The sequence below is a fragment of the Pholcus phalangioides genome, unplaced genomic scaffold (genome assembly GCF_987345545.1).
Source record: "Pholcus phalangioides strain wild (caught in Gottingen) unplaced genomic scaffold, Ppha-v1.0 ptg000015l_1, whole genome shotgun sequence".
NCBI classification, from domain to species: domain Eukaryota; kingdom Metazoa; phylum Arthropoda; class Arachnida; order Araneae; family Pholcidae; genus Pholcus; species Pholcus phalangioides.
In genome coordinates, this window is record NW_028301608.1 from 99,207,062 (window position 1) to 99,231,772 (window position 24,711).

A 24,711-nucleotide genomic window follows, 5' to 3' on the forward strand; every position below is an offset into this window, starting at 1 on the left:
AACTTTTTAAAATTTGAAGTTATTTTGCATGAATAAAAATCTTCTAAGAAACAAATTATTTTCAAAACCAACATGAAATAAATACAATTATTCATTGAATAAGATATCTCTTCTTAGTAATGTTACATAAATTTTATTTTGGTCCATCTTAGAACAGTTCAGCTGTTATGTAGTAGAACCTCAATTTACTGACCCTATACCAACCAGTCACATGACCAGACAAAGGTTAACCTGATTCAACCTGACCTTAGACTTCTCTATGGCAGGCATCTTCAACCCGTTTCTTACGTGCACCACAGTGCTTTCTGAAGTATCCAGAGTGCTCAATGCTCAAATCCAATTTCATGCTCACGAGCACTTGATTAATGTTCCAATCAAACACCTTAGAGGAATTGCATTCAAGAATTGAAATCATCATTTCATGCATTCGTATGCCAAATGTAACAGTGTATTATACAAATTCGTAAGAGTGCTCTTCTTTTGATGATGGGTACAGGCAGTGCTTGCGACTGGAAAAAGGTTAAAGACCTTTGTTCTGTGGCAGTAAAATCCAAAATCCAGCTAAGGTGCAGTGCATGATGGGAGAAGAAATCTAGACAAGCAGGTGGTTTAAAAATATTTTAACATGAGTATCTCCTTATCTGATGTGATAACTTCAAACCCATTGCCCCCTGTCAATCAAGGCTCTACTGTAATACATATATAGTGGTACCTTGGCTAACAAAGATAATTCGCTTTGGAATCACATTCGTGAGATGAAATCGTCATTAGCCAAAACTCAATTTTCCATAGACTTCTATGAAAAATCTTCAGATTTGTTCCAGAAACGACCCAAATTTGAACAGTCTCATGAATCACTTACAAGCACTGTAAAAAATACGAGTTTGAGATAAACAATTGGATGTAAGAGAGTGGTCCACATTCTCTTCATCCAAATGGGTAATTCCCAATTGGATGAAAGATAATTTAAAGCATAGTTTCCCAAACTTTTTGTTCCACTGCCCCCTTCTTCAGAATTTTTTTTCTCATTGCCCTCCAACTCAAGCAAACCTATAGTAGGGTCCTTTGTTGTATCTGTGGCTTCTATCATGCCCCCCCCCCCTCCTCGGACCATTCCATTACATTCCCAGGGTTGATATGGCCAACTTCGGGAAACACCAATTTAAAGGAAGATGAAAAATTGAACATATATTTCACTTTACACTATGTAGGCAAGAGGTTCTTATCCTTTTTCAGCCACGACCCAAAGTCAGCAACAATATCTGCTTTGCGACCCGTGGGACTTTGTTTTTTTGAAATTGATGAAACCAGTGGATTTTTACAATCTATCTCGAAAACCCTCTGATTCAAGTTTGGTTAGTATTCAACCATAGCTAAAGAATCCCTAGCTGTGAGTGAATTTGTATGACCCATCTTGGAAGCCCCTGCTGATCAAATTCTGGCCGTGACCCATAGCTCAAGATCACCTGGCAGTTAGTGGAATTTTATGACCAATCTCGGAAGCTCCTGACAATCAAGTCTGGGTCATGAGCCATAGCTTGAGTCCCTGTCTGTTATTGAATTTTTATTACCTATCTCGGAATCCCCTATGATTGAGGGTTGGGTCGTGATCTATAGCTCAAGAATCACTGGCTTGCTGAAAGGAGATTCGCAAGACCCATCTTGGAAATCTGTGCAAATCAAGCTTGAGTCGGGACCTATAGCAAAGTGTCCCTGGTTGATAGTATATTTGGACTGTTTGGATTTGAACAACAACCCATCTCGGCAGGCCCCTGCTACCCACAGGTTAAGAACCTTTGATGTAGACTGTGCAGTCAGATTCGAGAGCCATGATGAAAAAAGTGTATGTGCTATGTGATACAGTTAGCTCATTTCTCTCTCACACACACATGCAGATGAAAAAGATAAGTTCCTAGAATGTCCAGACGATTAAATTTTTGTATTAAAAGACATTGTATCTTCTGAAATCTAGATATTATTTTTTTCTATTTTCTAAAAGAATTTTCTCCCAATTTAATAATTCATCTTAAATGAAGTGGCTCAAAATCTTTCTGAAACAGAAATTGAGGTATATTTGAAAAGCTATTCCGAGGTGAAAATTAATTAATCAACTCAAGTAACTCAGTGGATTCATTTTGATTTTCATGAAAATTCAGCTTATTATATGTGGCTGTCATTTTAGCCTGTGTGAATCCATATCAACTAAAATCTTCATTAGCCAAGTCAGAAAATTGTCAAAAAAAATCTTCACTAGCAAAAGAAAATTACAATCAGAGGTGTTCGTTAGTCAAGGTATCACTGTACTCATTTGATTTTTTCTTTGAAAGGTGCTTCTGTTAATTGTAATATTGTTGTTGCCATATTTCATATCAGTTTTTAGAGCATTATATCATGATATAAAAACCATCAATAATCAACATTAAAAGTGCTTTTTTCTCGGCCTAAAGAAACTAAAGTCATATTTTTGTCCTTTTTTTTTGTGTAATTTTTTTTTTCCAGCCAACAACCCCTATACATTGGTGACAGCTTTGCAACGATATCATCCTCTGGCTCGAATGGTGCAATAGTTCATTACATACCTACCTTGTCAACTAATAAGAATATTACAAACAGGGAAATGTATTTGGTAGATTCTGGAGCACAATATCTGTAAGAATGACATGCCATTCTCTTGAATTTTGAATTGATTTTGACTTAACCTTAAATTTTTAATGCATATTTTGTATTATTAGCTAGCTTTCGGCATAATTGTTATCATGAATTAATCGTTGAAAATTTTGTCATTATTTAGAGACGGTACAACTGATATCACTAGAACATTTCATTTTGGTGATCCCACAGATTTTCAAAAGGTGAACTTTTTTCATTCATTTCCCATATATTTCCATTTTTAACCAATAGTAGTTATTGTTTCTGTGAATACAGAATGATGTGGGTTTCAAAAGTGGTCTATAATGGCTTATAAACATAGAAACAGTATTTTTTGAATAAAAATTAACAAAGGCAACATACAGAAAATATTTAACTGACAAAACCAAGTAACATGTTTGCATTATGGCTCTAAAAATGCTTTTCACTTCATAAATGAGCTGTGGTAAACACAGTCAGTCAGTCTGTATAAATGTATAAATTCATGGATAATGAAACTGGTTTTTACATACCAATACTATATTGACCAGGGGGCTATTTGGCAAAGAAAAGGACAAAATAATTGAATACGGTCACAAAACAGAATTCAAAGTTGAGATGGTTAATGATTTTTTCTTGGCCCACCATACATCAAATCAATAGACTTTCTAGATATTATGCTTAGGTGAACTTGGGAAAAAAAGTTGTCGTTTTTGCTGAAAATCGAACCCGGGACCTCTTGCAAACCAGGCAAGTACACTGACTATTTTACACATAAGAGACTAGATTCCTCCCCTCTTAAAATACATACAGTAGCATGACTTGCTGAGTAGAGAGGCTACAATGTCTCTTCAAGCTCACCTCTGAATAATATCCAGAAAGTTTATTGTTTGAAGTATTCAAAGTTGTTTGAATCCAGCCGAATTGTAACTGCCAAGTATTTTTCTTTACCTCCAGGAGCACTCAAAAATTGTTTTACTTTTGGTGCAAAGCAACCATTGGCGTAAGCAGACTATATCATTTTCTGTGATGAGGGCAATCACAATTTAAGGACTAGGCCAATTATTACCGATCATTCATGCTTTAAGTACCCACAAGAAAAGCATAGGAGGTTTGCTAACTCCTAAAAATATGTATGAGGCGTCCTTTGCATACCTCTGGAAATGCAATAAAAGCTTGTGTATTTCCTTGAAAGGCGTAGAATGATTGTTTACCTCTAGATATATTTAGCAATCTTGTATAACCCTTTTTGTATATTATGCTTTAACTATCAGTCGACACTCGATTTTATGAACTTCCAATTTACAAACTGCATGTTTTTATGAACTAATCGTCTGGTCACACAAATATACTATTCTTTTGAACGTATTTCCCATTTAGGAAAATTTGATTTTTATAAACTATTTTTCATATCTGTAAAAACGAGTGTCAACTGTATTCAGAAAATTAAACATACTTTTTTTATAACTTTACTCATTTTTTTCCCTGCTGTTGCTGATTACTTCTTGCATCCCAGTATAGCAGATCTGGCTTACATTGCCATCAAACCATGTGATATAAGTGAAAAATTTCTCAAATGGGGTATATTTTGGGATGGGGGAAAAAACTTTGTATGTAGATAAGACTTATTGAATGTGAAAACGCCTCTTAAGCTGAGATTTTAAAACAGGATCCATTGTATGGTAATCCATAGGATCCATTGGTAGTGATATCCTCATAATTACTAACATATGATCTATAACAGTGGTTCTCAACCTTTTCAAGCCCACAAACTGGTTTCATTCATTTTTGTGAGTTGAAGACCTGGTGCCAATGGGAAGTTTGAATGAGGAAAAATGAAACGGCTAATCACTTGCGGCCCGGTATGAATTATATCAGGGCCCTGTACCAGACTGCAGCTCAGTGGCTGAGAAAGACTGATCTACAACATACAATGCTTAACCCATGGCCTAGTAGCCAAATGAATTTATGGCACTGCTTGTCTTGTGCAATTTCTATATTTTTATTATGTTTTTTTTTATGCCACCCACTAGCTAGGCATTATCTAGTGTCTTCTTGTATCGCTGTGGTAGTCGAATGGTCATAGTGACGGACTCACATCGCGGGGACCGGGGCTCGAGCCCCACTGTCACCACAGTGGTGGTCGGCTGAAGTTGGTTTTCTGTGGTTCCCAGCTTCAAGGCACAAATGCGAGCCGATCTCCCAGTTAGAAAGTCTCGCCACAGAGATCAACAGTCCTACAAACAGTACAAATATTCAGTCATTACACTTCACTTCTGAGATATAGATGGCAGCACTTTAAAATCATACACAACACTAAATACGCACTCATACTGTTAGGTACACATACTTACATTTCCGGCACAACTCACTAGGTAGTAAATTGCCCATGGTGATAGACCTGAGTTGTGCTCGGCTTAAAAAAAAAAAGTGTCTTGTATTGGAGTTCAGTCTGGCTCCAGCTGTCGACCGAACATGTACCAAAAATCTCTCTCTCTCTTCTATTTAATGACTTAAAAAAAAAGAAGTCATGACTCAGTATGTTTCCAAAATAACGAGTATCACCATGAATTTATCATTCTCAAATTCATCTGATGTGGCTCGCAATCTCAAACCTAATTTCGTGAAAATGATCCAAGTGGCACATTTACAGATTACTTAAGGGACCCACAACATATTTACAGATCACTTGAGCGACCCCCACCCTGGCATAATTCCAGACCACTGTCCAAACTTCATCTTCATCTCTTTTTGGTATCTAGTCATTAGTATCGGAGCCTCCTGCCTCAGCCCACTTCACATTTACAGATCTCTTAAGTGATCCATGGGACAGTTTCACATCACTTAAGTGTCCTGCAGATCATTTAAGTGACCTGTGGTATATTTACAGATCACTTGAGTAACACATGACATAGTTACAAAGCAATGAAGCAGCCTCAGTTACTCATGTCACATTTAAAGATCACTTAAATGACTAGCAGCACAGCTTCAGAACATTTAAGTGTCCTTTGGTACATCACTTACGTTACCTGCAGCACAGCTCCATATCACTCAAGTGGCCCGCAGTACATTTCCAGATCACTTAAGTGGCATGTGACACGTTTTCAAAACAATGAAGTGCCATGCACTGTCTTAAAGTTTGAGCAACCTTGATCTTTAAAAAGAATTATAAATTTTCATTTTTATTTCAGGAAGCATATACCAGAGTTCTAATGGGTGCCATAAAGTTGATGACTACCATCTTCCCAGACGGAACTAAAGGTAATAGTTATTATTATTATAAAAGCAAAATAATATTGAATAAGTTTTATGTTTTTCGATGAATGATCATTTATTGGGAGTCTGATATTCACTACATATGTTATTGTTATACTGGTTTTCTTATAGATGTGGACTTGGACATATTAGCCAGAGTATCTCTTTTCGATGCTGGCTTGAATTACTTGCATGGTACAGGTCATGGAATCGGAACATTTTTAGGGGTTCATGAAGGTATGATTTTTTTCCCCCATGTAAGAATATTAATATTGATGGTACCGAAAAAAGAGAGGAGGATATATTGTATAACCTTGCTAAGCCAAACTAATTGGGGCTGAGGCTCATTTGGTTCAGGAGTCTTGTAAACATTTAATGATGATAGGTATCAAAGTTGTGTCAGATGAGAGTTACAGAAATAGTTCTGTGACGAGGGCAGTTCTAATGAATTTGCGGTTCCAGGTCCCAAAAATATTTGAGGTCTTTTTTCAACTTTTGTACAAAATGCCTTTCAGCGATTAAACATTGAATCAAATTGCGAATAACAAAATAAAATTAAATATGTGAACAAAATTCAGAAGGAATAAAAATCTTCAATGATTTGGGGTGAGGGGGATTATTACATTTGACAAAGATCAAGAGCCAATAGAGCTTGGTGCCTGCTTTTCTCCCACTTTCCTTTTATAGTAATAATAACTATTACCTTTAGTTCCATCCTCCTCAGAAACACACTACATGGTTTGAATTTAGTGAGCAAAAACACTCATGTCAAGGACGCAACCTCAATGTTTTGTGGTGCATGAGACACATGTTCAACTTAAATTGCAACTAACTTCAATTGTAGCAAGCTTGTGGGGAGGGGGGGTCTACAATGTCCAATATGAGTCCTGTCTTTCATTCTTTTTAACTTACCTTTTATGAGCTGTGTGGATTAGCAGGGTTCTAGTGTGTTTGTGATTGAGATTTGTGCACTTATGCAGGGCCACAACTAAGGGAGGGCAGTGGGATATAGTGCCCCGGATGCTGGACCAGGTTTACTATTTTTCTATTCAAAATAATGTGAAAGGGGGTACCAAAATGAGTATTGACTCTGAACAATAGAGTAAATATTCAGCTGCAGCCCTGCTCTATAACAACACGCCCTGCTGCACATAAAGCATTAAAATTTGGATTATGTTATGAGGAAAAACAACTGCTCTATAACAACACGCCCTGCTGCACATAAAGCATTAAAATTTGGATTATGTTATGAGGAAAAACAACTGCTTTAACATTTTTTATTTGTTATCTTCTCAGGTCCTATCCTAATTGGGACACCCGGAGGTATTAAGAGTGGATATCCTCTCAAGCCAGGAATGTTCATGTCCGATGGTATAATGCTATATGCACTTTCTTAAATATATATTCAATACACTGAAAATGACTTTTTTTTTTGGCTGGGGTTAGAGAGACATAGTAGCTTCAGTACTTTCTCTAAAGTTGCATCTATGGTTGCTACATTTCAGAAATTAAAATGTGGGACACTGCTTTTTTTACAAGCTGTCAACATAAAAAATAGATGTCTGCACTTACTGACACATACAATCTAGGGTTACAAGATTCCGAAACTCTGAAATGAGGATGTACTCTTCTGCCTTCTTATCAAAGACTCACCTACCTGTGTTTTCAGCAGATGATGCCACTTATGAAAACACAACGATATCATTTCAACTAAACAGAACTGCTATTTATTACCTACACTATAGGAGCGCTAATGCTCCTTCTTCAAGAGCATGAATCGGACTATGCAATGGACCATCTGTCCTGTCGTGTTTACAAAAAAAAAAAGAAGAAAAAATTTAGTTATTTTCTATGCACATTTATTTTCATCCTGCTTAATTTACACAAATTTCATTTTTGTATCAATTACATTCATAAGCTTCTCAAAGCTCTTTTTTGTAATAGTTTTTGAACATGACAGCAGTGAAAACATTAATTGTCTTATTGCGAATAATTTTATAATTGATAAATTACTTCACCTTTTTTCCCATTTAAATGGTTTTTTTACTGTCTAGAGCCTGGATATTATCAAGATGGAGAATTTGGGATCAGATTGGAGACTGTTATGATGGTTACCGAAGCTCATACCCCTGTAAGTAATATTCTTTCAGAATTCAGTTGAGCTCAATTAATACGAGAAGCATAAATAACATTTGCTTGTGGTAGCCAAATTCATGGTTACTAATTTGTGAAAGAATGAAAATCCTAATAGCACCACCTCATACATCATTTTGAAATTAAAATAAGACTAAACATAGAGATGATGGAAAACATGAACATGTAAATATTCATTTTGTGATACACTGAAATGTCTGAATCCAATCATATGGAGCACAGTGTGTAATCTCTGCCCCTTGGTATGGATTGGATTGGAATAAAATGTCAAGAATGGCCAATGGTTGAAGTAAGTCAGTCCCAAACCACTTTGGAAAAGATGTGCTGAGGAAAAAGGGAAGGCCGAAATCAAGACACGATGTGTGACACTAAGGCTTATAAAATAGATGCAGTCGAATTTGTGTGTGTGGTTAATTTGAAGTTCAAAGTCACAGGAAGAAAATTCAAATTATCCAATATAAATTGATAAATATAGATATTAAAATATAAATATCAAGAAATCTCTCAATTTTTTATAATTAAAAATAAATAAATTATTTTTTCTAAAGGAAATCTTTATGTATTTCGGGCCGTGGGGAGGGGCACCCCCTTCTTCTGTGCTTAGATAACACTGTTTTTTTTAAAGTAAAAAGTAATCGTGTGTACGCTACTGCATATATGTATTTAAAAACTGTGTGTATTTTATTTACTGCCAAAATTTTAAAGTGCTGCAAAACTGATAAATGCTGCTACAAAAACCAAATTTTCATTTCCCCCCCCCCCCCGGAATTGCGCTCTGTAGAAAAATTTTAATGAACAAAGGGTGTCGTGAAATCCTAAAGTTTGGAAACCACTGGACTAGTGCTTTCCTTTGAATATTTTGATGGAATGTCTGATTTCATGATTGAATTTCTTTGTTTAGCACAAATTTAATGATCTTGATTACTACACCTTTGAACCTGTTACCTTCCTGCCATTTGAACCAAAACTCATCAAATTTGAGCTACTATCAAATAAACAGGTAATTTCACAATTTTCATCACATTTATTTGATTTTGAAATTATTTGCACAAGTTTTTTTTCTTTCAAGAAATACCATAGTTTCAGGTAATAAACAGCACATGGGAAAATGATTGGATGAAACAATTTTCATATAAATGTTGTAGCTATTCTTATGCTGCACATAATTTTCATTCTAGAACTAAAAAAAAAATCAGCATTTGTAACAGCTCCGTTTCTGGTTTCTTGTCCTCGCTTAGACATCACCAGTTTAGAGCTCATGCCTCATCATATAATTTATGTTTTTCCAGGGGCATAGTAAGAAATTTCGTTCATGGGTGACCACTTTCATCTGGGGGGGGGGGGGAACCAAAGTGATAGAACAATAGATTTGGCCATCTTATTCCCTTTTTTCTGCCATTTTCTCACATTTCGGGGGGACCAGACCTCCAAGTCTCCTTCCCCCCCCCCCCACCCTTGTGTTTTTCCATTTGTATGGCAAAAAAAAATCATATTAGAGAAATGGACAGAAAAGGGAAATGATACAGCCCATGCCAGAAACAGCTAGGGCAGTGATGGGCAAACTACAACACGCCAAAGTTGTTCTGGTAGAAAAGTATCAATATGGACACATAACAAATACCTAAACTGACCATATTTCCTTCATAAAAAACACGGAAAATAGAAAATCAGGATCTATTATAGGATATCACAAATTATCGCCAAAACAATCTGTCAACCCAAGTTAAGTTGCCTTTGAAAATTTTTTAAACCAAATGAAGTTGCTTATTAATTGCTTTTGATAGTAGGCAAGCAAAATTGCCAACTATCACTAAAATTGCTGAAAAATCACCAATAGCGAGAAGTAGGGAGCTTTCACAAAAGATGCAATGAGTGAAAGTTTATAATTCACCGAACAAAACATATATGTTTGGGGTCATTCAAGTATTACGTCAGCATCGAGGAGGGGAGGGGTTTATCAGATTTGCTGACTTTTGGATGACGGGGGGGGGGGGGTTGAAGGTTGCTTACGTCATCAACAACCACCCTTTTTGAAGATATGATATATCCTAAGCTGCTGACGAAATTTTGCTGACAAGGGGTGGGGGTCAGTGTTTTGCTGACAGTGGGGGGGGGGGGGGGTCAAAAATGCCTAAAAATCTGCTTAATACTTGAATGGCCCATTTGACAAATATATGAGATGAATATGTTTATATACACGGTTTCTTTGAAGTGGTGACAAACTCAGAGGGGGGTTGATATTAGGTATCGAGAGGAACAAAAATTGCCATAGAACAAGGTATCGCAAACCATCGTTAGTCGGTCAAAATTGCAAAAATAGATGTCAAAAGGACAGGGAAAGAGACTATCAGCAAACTTAGTATCTTTGAGTGCATCTGACAATCGTTGCTCTATCACTGTTAGCTGTGCAATCGCCTTTGTGGCAGCAACTTCAAACAATTCCTGTAATCATTTCTCTTTGTCTATTTTTTGACATTGAACTGTGATGCACAGGCTGTGTTATATTCACGCTGTCAAATAAATGTTTTTTCTACTTATTATTCACCTTTTTGTCACACTCGATTTCACACCGTTCATAAGCATTTTTGCAATATGCCATGTTCTATGGCAATTTTTGTTCCTCTTCATGCCTAATATCACCTCTCTGAGTTTGTCTCCACTTCAAGGCAACGACTTGTATATATATGACTATAATTAATTATGATATATATAATTATAATTAAATCTCATGAAAAAAAAAATCTTTATTCTTGGTTTAGAAATTTCAAGTAAGCCTTATTAAAAATACGAGAGAAAAAATTTTGTAAAAAAGTTGAGATGTCCAAAATTACAGAAATGTCCCATAAAACACAGGTCACACTATCCACACAAGTTTCTGGCCTGCGAATGGCATAAATACCGTATATCTGGCCTGCGAATGGCATAAATACCGTATATCTGGCCCGTGGACTGAAAAGTTCGCACACCCCCCCTGTTCTAGGAGTCTGGCAAACAAAAAGAGTGTTTCTCAAAGTGGGCAATATTGCCCATTGGGAGGAAAATAATAGTTGTGGATACAACATGGCAGGCGTGCACAACCTTTTCAGTCCACAGGCCGGAAAATTGCATATATAGGGTGACCTATGATCTGTATTTTACGGAACATTCCCATAATTTTGAATGTCCCAACTTTTTCATAAAATGTCCCATTTTTCCCTTATTTTCAAAAAAGTTGACATGAATTTTTGAAATAATTAAATTGAAATTGTTCTCATGACTAATAAATTAACACCTTTGACAATTTTTCTTTTGACTATAAGTGTCAACCTTACATGCCTTCCACAATTTCTTTGGCTGTTATTGGCAAACTTTACTTTGTATTTGATAATTTTTTTTTTTGCAATTCGCCTCTCGTGGTGGGGATGGAATACCTTGGCAGGCTAGAGGTTATGTACCTCTACAATATGGGATTGTATGTGATCGTGTGGGATAGGGGAGGGGTAATGAGAAAAAAAATTTAGAATGGGGGGGGGGGTGTAAGGGGATGAACAAGATATTTTAGGAAACCAGGATCTACAGTATCTTCACTCCCCTAGTCCATTCCAAAGTTTCCATATTGCCAACTTAGACAAACTGTTGAATTTCATACAACCGCACAAAAACCAGTGTATATTTCCTAAACAATAGTTCCTAATACAACAGTCAAGATATACACATACAACATACAATAGTCGTTGTCTTGAATGAATTTGAACCACATTAGACTTGGACTTTTTCGTTAGATGCTCAAGCACCCAGAGTATTTGTCGTAAATGGCAGAGTAACCATAGGAATTTAATTAAGGGATCAAAAAAAGCTCAGGCCAGGCACCCACAACTTTAAAACCCTTCTGATGCTCCTGGCAATGCTCCGGATTCCTTGAGCTGATTAGGCCTATATACAGGATGATTGCTTAATTCCCCCCCCCCCCCCCCCGCATTCTACTGGCGAACCATTGATTCTAGAGGCATACTTCTAATTAGAAAAAAGTATTTAAATAACGTGTAGAACTCAGATAAGTTCTTCATATTTCAAGGGGCTGTATAGTTATTGAAATAAAGAAAAAGTAATCTTTTATATGGATATACTCTTTGCTCAAAAACAAAGGTTTTTAACAGCTGGTTGATGCAAAGATATATTTTGGAAAGAGAAAATTCAACTGCCCCTGCAAGGAATCGAACCCATATACTTTCACTTTCCATGTTCACTTTTCTCTCTTTCCAAAATATATCTTCGCATCAGCCGGCTGTTAAACCCCCCCCCCCCCCCCCGCAAGGATGGTGTTGCCAACTGGAAATTACAATATCATAATAATTGTGCATGTGGATCCTTCAGGATAAAATGAAATTATTGTTATGATGGGTACTACTTAGAGGTGTTTTAAAAGCCTTTTTTTTGTGCATATAATTCTGTACCAGGATTGTATATATGGCCGTTTTTTTTTTCTCCCACAGAAGAACTGGTTGAATGACTACAATGCAAAAATAAGAAATACAGTCGGTGTAGCACTTCGCAGGCAGAAGCGTGAGAGCGGGTTGATGTGGCTTCTGTCAAAAACTGAATATATTCCCTTGGACGTATGTGTTAATTCTAGCATGCAGCATTGGACATCGCCGTTGTATTTTGTTGTCTCTTTACTGATGTCTTTGTACATGTCGTTACTCATTTTTTGATTGACCAAAACGGACATGTGGTGCAGCCACATTATATGAATTCTGAAAAAATAAGCTATGAGTCATTATCGCATGAAAAATGACATTCAAATTCAGTATTATGTATAAATTCTGTATGTTCTGTTGTATGTGTCATGTCTCAAAAGAAGAGATTGGTTATCTAGTCCCGCTAGTGAAAACAGTGTTATGTATCAATGCAGTTGAAGTCAAAATCAACATTCATTTTATGTTCTTGGGTCCAAATTTAGAGGGATTTAGCTGATTAGCGCTTTTAACTATGTTAAAAGGCACAACTATAACAGGACTTCAGGCCAAAGGACTGTCATTAGTTAGAATATTGACTTGTCATTTCGCTTGCACCAGTGATTGGCATATTGAAATGAGCAAAACACTCACAATCAGAATTATTACTTCCTACAAAGTTTTTGATTGCTTGCTGAGGCGAATCCAGGAAAGAAAATTCAACTAAACTTGCAGGGAATCTGACCCACATCCTCTCACTCGTGTTGTGAGCGCCCTTAGACCACTAGACTACAAAGGCAATGAATTCTCTTCCCTTAAAGCTCATATGTGGTGCTGGACAGGGTCATGGACAACCAGATCTAACTCAAGCCAAAGCTAGCCCTGTTGACACTGCCGCCAGATGGCAATTTATCCGAAGATGATGTCACCCTCTGTTGTACGGCTGGCTGATGCGAAAATAAATCCAGGAAAGAAAATTACACCTGTTTGATGTTTTGTAATACTCCTTGGTCTGAAGATGATGTTATTTCCTACTTTGACACATAGGACTCTGCTACAAATCTGGGTTGGAAGAGATCTCAGCAATGGAATTAGTCCGGTGGGAGAGTTCTGGCATTCATCCCCTTGACACATACATTCTGAACACAGATAAAATATCTCCCAATGATGTAAATCACTGATGCTTGAGAAAATTTGAGTCAATATTCAGACTCGCAACAGTCCCTTGGCTTAGAAAGAATCATTTGTAGAAAGGCTCTGTTTTCAACCTATAATGCAGTGGTCTTTCTTCAGAGAAATTCCTTCGGAAGGCACATGAGAACCATAGGCGGAGATAGACTTGGAAGTCTGGAGGGGCAGTCATTATTGCTGGGGGGAGGCATGATGATGATGATGTAAATTCATATATACATTAGATCAGTCAACTCCGCCATTGACACTGAAGGCAATGTCCCCCCCTTATCTTTGCCCATGATGAGAACTTTCAAATTTCTAAAATTATAGAACAATTAGCTTATTTAAAGCACTGTTTCAACACAGGTTATGCAGGTTTTGAAATATCAGGGTAGTTGTCGCTGCAGAAAGTTTATGAACCAGTAATCTAAAATAATGTCTGCAAACAATTGAAGTAATTAATGATTTTTAATGGCTGTATTATTAGCGACACATTGCGGTTGAATTTGATGTTACAAAATAACAATGATGTGAAGTTTTATTTTGTTTCTTTTTGTGGCCACAAGACGACAGCAGTTGTTTTATAGTTGGTAGTATGCCATCCAGCAGCTAGAAAGCAATTTCTCCTTTTTGTTTTGTCCTCACTATGGGACAAATGTATCTAGAGGTGTTGGAAAATTAGCTGTAGTTGGAGATTGACAGCATAGACTTCATGTGCCAACAGAATGGTGCTTTATGCAGTTTCCATCATGACATTCATGAATACCATATTGTAAAATATATATATCAGTATTTTTGAAGAATGATATCAGAATGAACAGAAGCATATTTATGGGGCGGGGGGGGGGGGATAGCAGACTATATCACAGGTGGTAAAACCACAAATCCTCCTCTGCCTAGAGAGTGATTGACCAAAAGAGTGACAGAGAAATTGTGCAAGCATGTGAGTAACCAAAACAGTGTGCAAGCATGTGAGTGACCTTGAGAGCAAAGGGGTATGTCAATCAGCAGCCAAAAAGAGTGATGTAGAGTGTGTGCAAGCATGTGGACAACAAAAACAGTCTGTGGTGATGTGAGTGACCTGGAGAGTGAGGGACCAGACCAGTGAGTGACAAAATAGGTGACTTGAAGAGAGTGTGAGTATTGGAGTAGCTGAAAGAATGTGTAAGCATAGGGGTGACCTAGAGAGTGAGGATACCAAGCTATGAATAATTAAAAGTGTGACCAAGAAAATGTGCAAGTGTATGAGTGATGAAGAGAGTGACCTAGAATATGGGCAATCATGTGAGTGACCAAAAGAATGACATAGAGCATGTGCATAATTAAAAGATTGGCTTAGAGTATGACCAGTTCAGTAAGTAACTAAAAGAGTGACCTAGAGTGAGGAACCAGGTCACTGAAAGAACAAAGAGTAACCAAAAATGGCCAAGAAAGTGTTCAAACATGGAATTTACTAAAGGAGTAACTTGGAGACAGAGCCGTATTTCCAAGAAGGGGGGGGGGGTGAGTGGGCTATAGACCAGGGCAGAAAATTGGAAGAATCAGTGGTGAAGAAAATAGGACTATAATAGGAGGAGGGTGGCAAAATTTGTGTAGCCCACACACAGGAAAACCATAAATCCGCCTCTGCATGTAGAAAGTTTTTTCTTAATGTAACCATAAAATTTTGTAGTAATGGGTCTTTTTTGGATCACAGCTGTAATAAAAATCTTGAAACTGCTCCAACCATTTGTGGACATGCTATTTTAAATTTTGTTTCGACTCACTGTTATCCAATTAAAGTATTAGCTAATGCTAGAATTATATCATATTTTTTTTAGTTCAGTTGTAAAAGTTTGATAACAATATTTCTCAGATATTATTCTGATTGGTTGCAAAAATTAGTAAAATGTTCAATCAACTCTTATAGTTTACTGTGTTGGGAAACTTCATTGTAATGTGTATTAAAATTTTAATGTTTGAACAGCTGCGACTGGGATTTTTTCTCTGTGTAACTTGTTAAGTGATGTATTCGACACTAATCTATTGCCATATGCGAAATAGTCAGTTGTGCAACATTATTTCCCATATAGTAAGTCTATCCAGCAATTTTGAGTATGTATGGCCCCAAAGAATTTGAGCATTAAATTGTGAGGCACCACACTGTGCTTTAATTCTGTTCAGTTAATATCAGTGCCCATGTATCGCTACATCCATATTTTTGGTCATCATATTGTTGTCGTTCCCCTCATTTATCATTTCCAAGTACAGTGAACCTCAGCTAACAAACTCTTCGGCTAACAAAGATTTTTTTTTTGCCATTTTTCTGCCTCAGCCAAAGGACATTTCCATTGACATGGATGCATGCTCTAGCATAAAACAGCTGCACGTGAGCGGAATTTTTGCACGGAACATCATCAGAAAATTACTGTCACTCTTGCCCGATTTACTCATGTCCTACTTCATATCTTTTTTTCCAGACGTACCCCTCCACTTCTCTTTCAGAAATATTTTGAATCATTTTATGTGAAATGAAAGATTCAGCCAATATAAAATGCATTTAAAAAAAAGAAGCCAACATTATCAGCATCAAGCTGAACAGTCTAGACCAGTGGTTCCCAACCTTTTTTACGCCATGCCCCACCAAAGCATCTCTAAAAACACGATGTCCCTCCCCCCCGTCAGTATAACTTTTGTCAGGTGAGGTACCCCCTCCCCCGTGAAACTTCAATATTTCAACAACGCCTTCTTTTGTTGATATATAAAATCATTTTCTGTTTTGCGTCCTTAAATTTTTTAACCCAGGGGTTTTGCCCCCTTTTCTCTGAATTTCAGTGTCGTATTACTTACAATTCTTTTTATTCAAAAAGTAAACTCTATTCACGTTAAGGGAGCCATAAGTCATTCGCCTTGTCAAAAGCTGTTTTGCCTTACCAGAGGTCTTCGATTTACGCAAAATTCACAACCACCAACTCACAGGTAGAAAAATCACTACTACGAAAATTCACAGACAACAGTTTGTTCCCAGTAAATGAGTGACCGAGCTACTCTTGAGCAAGTGAGTGAATGTGTGATTGAGAAATTGAGTGATTAAACGATTGAGAAATTGAGTGATTAAACGATTGAGTGAGGGACCGTATTAGTGACAGTCACTCACTCACCTACTCTTTTTCGTTCTCACTTGCTCACTCACTAATTCCCTGACCCACTTGCTGTGTCAATCACTATGTCAATGAATTGTTTGTCAGTGAATTGTCATGCCAATGAATTGTTTGTCAGTGAATTGTCATGCCAATGAATTTTCAGTGGTAAATTTTTTTGCTTTCGTTAAATTGTGTGGCAGTGAATTGTTAGCGATGAATTTTCCACACATGAGGGTCCTTGAAGAGACTACAGGGGGGAAGGGGGTCTGTGAGCTGGGAAGAAAGAATTATTCACATTGCTATATACAAAATATTATTTTGTAAATAGGTCCGTGGCTTTAATTTTTATTAATTTAATTTTTTTTGACAGAAACTGTCTGTGGAACAGAAAACATTAAGAACACTTGGTCAAACCCCTTCCGAGGAAGAGGAAAAATATAACAAAGAAATCATCAAGAAATTGTTAAAATAGTACAATCATTATGTCGATGAATTGTTTGTCAGTGAATTTTCTCTGTGAAATTTCAACTGATCTACAAAAGGTGGGAGCTCTGAAAAATTCCAAGCCTTAATTATTAATTAATTAAATTCCATCACTGATTTAGACATTCTAGGAGCTTATCTTTTTTCATCTGCATGTATGAGACACAGAAATGAGCCTACTAAAACAAAAATGAATGGGGTACAACTAAAACTCGATTGATTTCTGTCAGCACCAGCCCTTTAGCAGACTAAAGCTGGTTTTGATTGTGCAACATAGTGTGAAATAAAAAGATGTTCAATACCTCATCTTCCTGTGAATTCTCATTCGCCCAATTTTGAAAATGTAAAATTTTAGCCTTCTCTTAATTTTTATTTATTTTTTACAGCGCTCCTCTGTGGTTCAAAAAACTTATTTTTTAATTTTGGGCAGTATCTGGAAATTAAACAATTTTTCATAGAAACCTATGGGAAATAATGTGTTTTCGCTTACAAACTTGTGATTCTCTGGAATGAATTATCTTTGTTAGCCGAGGTATCACTGTACTGTTTTTGAACGATGTCAAGAGCATTTGTTTTTTCATGCGTGACATTGAGATTCCTGCGTGTATTTGCTACTTGTGTCATATCTAGTCATTTTTCTAGCAAATAAACCTTTTCCTTCTTAATAGAGTGAGACTGCCATGGTATTTGCTATCAGAATATGTATACAACTGTGTATGTATTTTAAATTAACAAATATTTTCGTATAAAATTATAAAAAAAATAAAGCATGTTTACGACTTTGAGGTGTGAATGTGTGAGCTAGTCTTCTATGGACAGCAATCGGGTCAAAAAATATTTAAAATTTCGGAGTAATATATACATATTTACAGGCAAAATAATAAACCAATGATTTATTGCTTTTTAATTTGGTAACCAGATGGCATTAATTTCCCCCTTCATGTATAATTGAAATATTTTTTGTAACGGAATTGGAGATGCAATTAAATGCATTGAATTTTATAATATTTTGTATATAGGTCGGTGGGGAGGAGAAAGCAATTAAAAAAAAAAAAGTCTGTTATTCGACTTCATATTTATTATATGCCTCTGTCTATTTAACGTTATATAGAGGTTCTACTGTATTTCTTTACAACTCACTAGTCCTGCTTTTCGGGTATTTCACCCCCTCTTACAAGATAACGAAAAATTCACCCTCCTGATCCGCAAAAGCAAAAAGAGTGGGGGGCCGGGGGGTGGCCAACATTTTTCCAAGTCATACCATAACCTAGATTATTTTTATCGTGGCCGCAACTAGATGCTTGGTCACCTGTGTCTTGCACACATTTTGACAACCCCTTGTAATGAAGGAGAGGTTTCAGAATGAAATTTGCGCCCCCCCCTCGGGTTTACAGCCCGGGACACGAGACCTTCCTGCTCCACCCTAGTTCTGTCCCTGTTTTGATGTGTGTGTCGCTCTGCGAACTTTAACATGCCAACCATACGTCCGGTTTATACAGGTCACAAGATTCTTTCCGTTGCTGCAAAATATTGTTCCGATGTCCTTTTATTTTTTTGAAAATGTTCAGCTTGCCAGGGTATCCATAATTAAAAGACCCTACTTTAAAGTATAGCCTTTTGAAGCCTTATCAAGAACCTTATTTTAAAATAGCCTACAGGTGGAACCAGTCATCAGAAAATTGTGAAATTTTATGGAGGACTTCATGAAGTAATGAATTTGTGTATTTTGGGGGAAAAAATAGTTGCACATGTTGCCATCAGAGGGCATTTTATTAAGAAATGACACATTAAGGCAAACGTTCACAATTTTAACAATTGTTAAACACTTTTACAATTGTTACTGCAACAAAACATGTTCCACATTATGGGCATTTTCAGATACCATGTGAAATCGCAAGATGGCATGTTCCACAACTGGCCGAAGTGTGTGCGGGGAAATGTTCAGTTCAGCATGTGGCGTAAAATGCTGCCTTCAAGGTCAGGTAAAGTTCTTCGATTGTCGCGACTTACCAGACATTTCAAATGCCCCCAAAGCCAAAAATCATATGGATTAAGTTCCGGGGATCGAGGAGGCCATGGAGTAGGGAAGTGCCGGCTGATGACATATTCTTCTTTAAAATGTGTTTTAAGAACATTCTTACACAAATTGCAATGTGTGGAGGAGCTCTGTCTTGCATAAAGATTGTGTCTGCAAGACAATGACATGCTTGCAAAGCCAGAACAATTTCGTTCTGTAACAGCAATGCATATCGCTTCCCAGTGATTGAACATGTCACTGGACCTGCGGAACGTAACTCCTCGTAGAAGTAGGGACAGACGATAAATGATGCAGTATAAATCCACACCATGCCATCACTTTTGGTAAATGCAATGGAATCTCTAAAGATAGCGTGCAGATTTTCTGGTTCCCAAATTTGGTAGTTGTGAGTATTGACTGCCCCGTCCAATTGAAAATGCGCTTCGTCTCTCCAAAGGATATTCCAAGGCCATTTTGAATCGACCTCAACGCGAGTTAAAAATTGCAGTGAGAATCGGAGTGCATCATAATCATGTCGAAAAGCAACCGCTGCAATAATAATTATACAGGCCTTTTTTTGGCTACTATGACCATTCCCCTAAGCAACCTGTGAAAGTTTATATGGATAATATCGGAGGATTTTCCCATGATTTTATGGACAGTTGAACGTGGCCTATCCAACGCCTGTGCTACACGCTTGACACTACCATGAGAATTTAAAGCTCTGTCCTCTTCCACCTGAAGCGAAACTTCCTGTACTACATCTATATAAATGGGTTTTCTTCCTCTTCCAGGACGAACGGTCAACGAACCTGTGGTTTAAAATTTTTCGTTAGCATACTCTGAAGGTTTTTAACATTCATTGTGTGGACCTCTTTGAATCCGCTTCCAAGTCTGATATTTCGGAAGAGCAGTTACTGCGGAATTGCTGTTTTGGTAAAACAATTTCACCAAGAAAGTATGAGATCTTGTAAACTTGTCATTGTGAGCAGCAAACACATTGAGAAACAAGATCTGCACAAATGCTTCTATTTTTTATAACAGCTGCTGCATGACATCACAAATTTACTACAGGTATTCAAAGTGAAACGGCTTCTGGAGGCGACATGTGCAACTAATTTTTCCCCCTGAAACCAATTCTCATCACTTCATGAAGTCCTCTATAAAATTTCACACTTTTCTGATGACTGAATTTTGCCTGTAGGCAACTTTTTAAAATAAGGTCTTTTACTTATGGATGTGCTCTGTATATCAATAGAAGTTCACCTTACTTACACCATGTCGGGCAGAGACATCCAGAACCTGACGACTCTGGCACCCTCTCCAATAAATTTTGTAAGAGGGGTTAGCCATCCCCCCAAGCAATCATGGATATATAATGTAATTGTATTATACAGTGCATGTCCCCCGTGTGGATGATCCATACAGCAAGTATAACCCAAAGATGAAAAAACTAACAGAAACACTGAATAGAAAGTCATCACAGTTATTATTTTAAGAGTAGGTTTGGCATCCTATACAAGACCATCATTTATAAGATAAAGATTGTTTAAAAGTTCGTGAGAATCTTTTTGATTTTAAGAAATGAAATAGTTTCATTTTTGGAAAGAGTTCGCGAGCCGATAATGATACCGTGGCAACTGCCCCGGGTGGCAAAATTTAGGCAGCAGGAAGAGTATAAAATTATTGAATTTTGAAGTTGTGGGGGGCTCAAAAATAATGTTTGCCCCGGACGGCAAAAATCCTAGTTATGGCCCTACCGCCCACCCCCTGGTTTAAAGCATAAAATTGCTGTATTCTGTTTCTTTTTTTAGTTGTAAGTCACGGAAATATGGTCTGCTAATGAAGGACAGAAATCGTGTTACACAGTGTTATAGACTGAATAACCGAACATCAAAGTACACGTACACAAAAATCATAAAAACAAACGTTTTTTTTTTATTCGAAACCTATACAAGAAAAAAGGGTAATCAAATGCCCTTCGAAAAAAAAAACTATCAACAATTTCGTACCTATCTCTTTTTTTTCTCGAACTTATCGTTATGTACATTTGTTGTTTTTTTTTTAATGTTTCTTTTTTTCACATTCATCAATGAAAAAAATAAAAAGAAAGGCTCTCGCTATACAAGGCTCAAAGAAAGACGACAGTACGGAGAAAACTTTATGTACAAAAAAAAACAGAGAAAAAAAAATTAAATTTTCACAATCAAGCGTCTTCAAACTGGCACCTAGCGGAAACAAAAATCACTTGCGTTACACAGAACAAGTAACAGTGCATTAAAAATAATTAATTAATCAATCGATTAATCAATTAAATACCTGCACAAATGAGCAAAAAAAAAAAAAAATGCAAATAAATATATATATCGTGAAGGAATATTAATATTTTTTGTAAAAGAAACGTTATACACTCATTCGATTATAACAGGTTCGTATATCTTTTTTTCCCCTACGCTACATAGTAGCTTTATTTCGAAATGGTTTTTTTTAAAAATATCAAATAAATAACCTGTACAAACACATATGAAATGAGTTCCGGTACTGCACATGATTTATTTCTTAACGAAGGGTGGGGTGGGGAAGACAATACGGATAATATAAACGTTTATCAATCGTCAGCTTTTCTAATAATAAGTTTTTGTTTTCAAGAGAATGCAACATGTGTGATGGCAAAAAAACAGTATCGTGATATATTGGGGGGTGAAGTCAGTAAAAACTAAGGATTTGGTACTGTTAGCACTGGGATATACAGGGTGGAAGAAAAGTTCCAAACACATTTTAAAAATTAATAACAAATCAACCGATTGACATAAAGAAGGGTGCATTTGGTACTCAAATATTTACCATGGCCTAGAGTTTGTTTTGATAAATTGGAAAAAAAGGTTCAAAATTTTCACTCACAGGTGGCGCTGTAAAACAAGAAGCTTAACATAACGCATATAATGCAACACAAGAAGTGCACAATTAATGTTTAAGACAATTTGCATTACACGAAACTCCAATATTTCTCTCTGAACAAGAGCACCCTTTCACTCGTTTAGATATAATCCAAGCTAGAAGAGGTATATTGCTTATATTGAGGAAATATGGCATTTTTATGTAACATGCATTTTCATAAAGATTAATTATGCACAGTTTGTGCTGCATTTTCTGTGTTATGAAAGTTTTTCATTACACTGTGCCATCTGTGAGTTTTAAATGTTTTTCGAGTTATTAAAAAAAAAAGAAAGAGAAACTTAGGCCATAAGTATTTTAGTGCACACCACACCTATTTCTGTTGATTGGTATATTTTTTTTAATAAATTTTAAAATATGTCTAGGACTTTTCGCTCACCCAGTATTTTTTGATGAAATCGCCAACAGGTGATGCAACCACCATAAATGAGAACAATAAAAGCAAGAACTCTTGATGACGAAACATGAGCCATCAATTTTTCATTGTTGACTGTTATATTTATCACTTGTCCTTTCTAAGGCAATGCCACCTACTGGTAATATTTGTAGTTATTTTTTCTTTTGTATCATGAAAAATTCTTTGCACTGACGATACTGCCAACTCTTTTTGTCCTCAATACAATAATTTTTCCATTCCTTAGTTTTTACTGACTTTCTGCCCGACATAAATTTCAAAATTATTTAGCTTTGGAATCGAAAAAAAAAAAATTATGAGAATATAATTGCTTCTATTCGAATTTTATCGACAAAATATATTTTTAAATATAGGGGAGTTACATAAAATGTTATATAAAATTTTATAAAACTAATATTCCAGAATGTTATATTATTTCAAACATTCATTATCAATAGTATAAGTATCATATGAAAGGCACAGGTGTTAAGGCGATCAATGTGAAAAGAAATAATCTGAATCTTGTTAAAGGCACTGAATGTTGAAAGCCAATTATTGAGTGACTTACAAACCTATTAGTACAGTGAAACCTGTATGAAACAGAACGTCAATAGACTCAAATAATATTCATTTCAGACACATTTCTGTTTTATAAAGGTGCAAATAAAAGCACTAATCATTGAACAGACTATTTTGATTCAGTTTAAGTCAGGTTTCCATCTCGGGGCAGGTTTCACTGTACATGCAATTATTCGATCGAACATTTAAAATGTTAAATGCATCAGAGATTTCTGTAAAGTTTGATTAGTTACTTATGTCAAGGCGAATTATCAATGCTCATTTACCCACAAATATTTCTAGCAAAAATATTCAATTTCATTCTAAATCAAAACTCTTCGAGATGCACAGAACATTTTTTTTTCACATCAATCTGATTATAAAGCATTTAAAAACCACATCAGAAGAATAACGCTTTTACAGGAGCCATCATTATAAGATAAGTACTAATACACTGTGGAGAAAGAAAAGACAAAATATAAAGGGTGAATGTGACCTGTTGTGCCAAACAAAAGGGGGTGATAGACAAGCCCAAGTGTGGAACATGAAACGCCCTACCAATCCAGTCCTATCTTCAACCATTTGAGTTATGGTGGATAATCGATTAAGGTGTTAAGACTGAAAAAAAGCCCAAATTTATGAAGTTTCTGAGAGACCTACATATAAACTACGCACATACTTGGAGAAAGAGCAGAAAAAAATCTTATAAAGTAACACCAATTTCATTAGAATATCTGGATTTAATGGCAAGCTACAAGTGCTGGAAGATTGGCGAAATTCTTGTCACCAAAATTTTTTAATTGCAGAGTCTGCAAAAACGCTCTTCTTACTACAATTGGTCAAATTCACCAAAAACTTGTCCATTGCACCAGCTTTCGAAAGAGCTTGCAATAAACCATATCGGTGATGTAGTTCGGTAGAAATATAGTCCTTTGTTTGCAATGAATACATCATTGAAATCTGCATTTGTTGAAGTCATTTTAGTACGTTTTGGTGACAATGTTAGATTTTTCACTGATCTCTCTCAGCACTTGCAGCTCGCCATTAAAATCGTATAGATAGAAGTAATGTCACTTTACAGGATTTTTTCTGCAAAATCAAATTTTAACCAAAATCTTTATCCACCAATTCCGAATTTTCACAAACGCATATTTCTGTTATATATTGCAAACAAAAGACTAAATTTCTTCTGAACCAGATTACCGTAGGCTCTTTCAAAAACTGGTGAAATGGACAAGTTTTTGGTGAGTTTCATTGATTGTAGCTAGAAGGCTGTTTGCAAAGAATTGCAGATTCAAAATTTTGGCAAAAATTAAATTTCAAACTTCGCCAATCTTTCAGCACTCGTGGCTTGCCCGAGCGCTGATCCAGACATTTCTGTGAAATTCGGTGGTGTCACCTTATAAGACTTTTCTGCTCTTTCCAACTATGCGCTTAGTTTGCGTGTAAGTCTCTCAGAAACTTCATAAATTTGGGTTTCTTCAGTATCGACACATTTTTCCCCCCCATAATCAATTATCCACCATAACTCGAAAATGG

The 24,711-nt window shown here is 36.4% G+C and overlaps 1 protein-coding gene across 2 annotated transcripts in view; it reads left to right on the top strand.

The window, feature by feature from the left end:
- The window catches only part of LOC149077167 (xaa-Pro aminopeptidase ApepP-like), a 51,785-nt gene extending 35,557 nt beyond the window's left edge, over positions 1-16,228 (top strand). For both annotated transcript variants that reach the window (XM_089244900.1, XM_089244901.1), the window contains 8 exons: positions 2,500-2,649; positions 2,792-2,852; positions 5,820-5,889; positions 6,016-6,120; positions 7,180-7,254; positions 7,938-8,014; positions 8,939-9,037; positions 12,510-16,228. In XM_089244900.1, the coding sequence (XP_089101026.1) occupies positions 2,500-2,649; positions 2,792-2,852; positions 5,820-5,889; positions 6,016-6,120; positions 7,180-7,254; positions 7,938-8,014; positions 8,939-9,037; positions 12,510-12,728 (856 nt within the window). In that variant the 3' untranslated portion in view covers positions 12,729-16,228. The remainder of the gene's footprint in view (positions 1-2,499; positions 2,650-2,791; positions 2,853-5,819; positions 5,890-6,015; positions 6,121-7,179; positions 7,255-7,937; positions 8,015-8,938; positions 9,038-12,509) is intronic.
- The last annotated feature ends 8,483 nt before the right edge of the window (positions 16,229-24,711 follow it).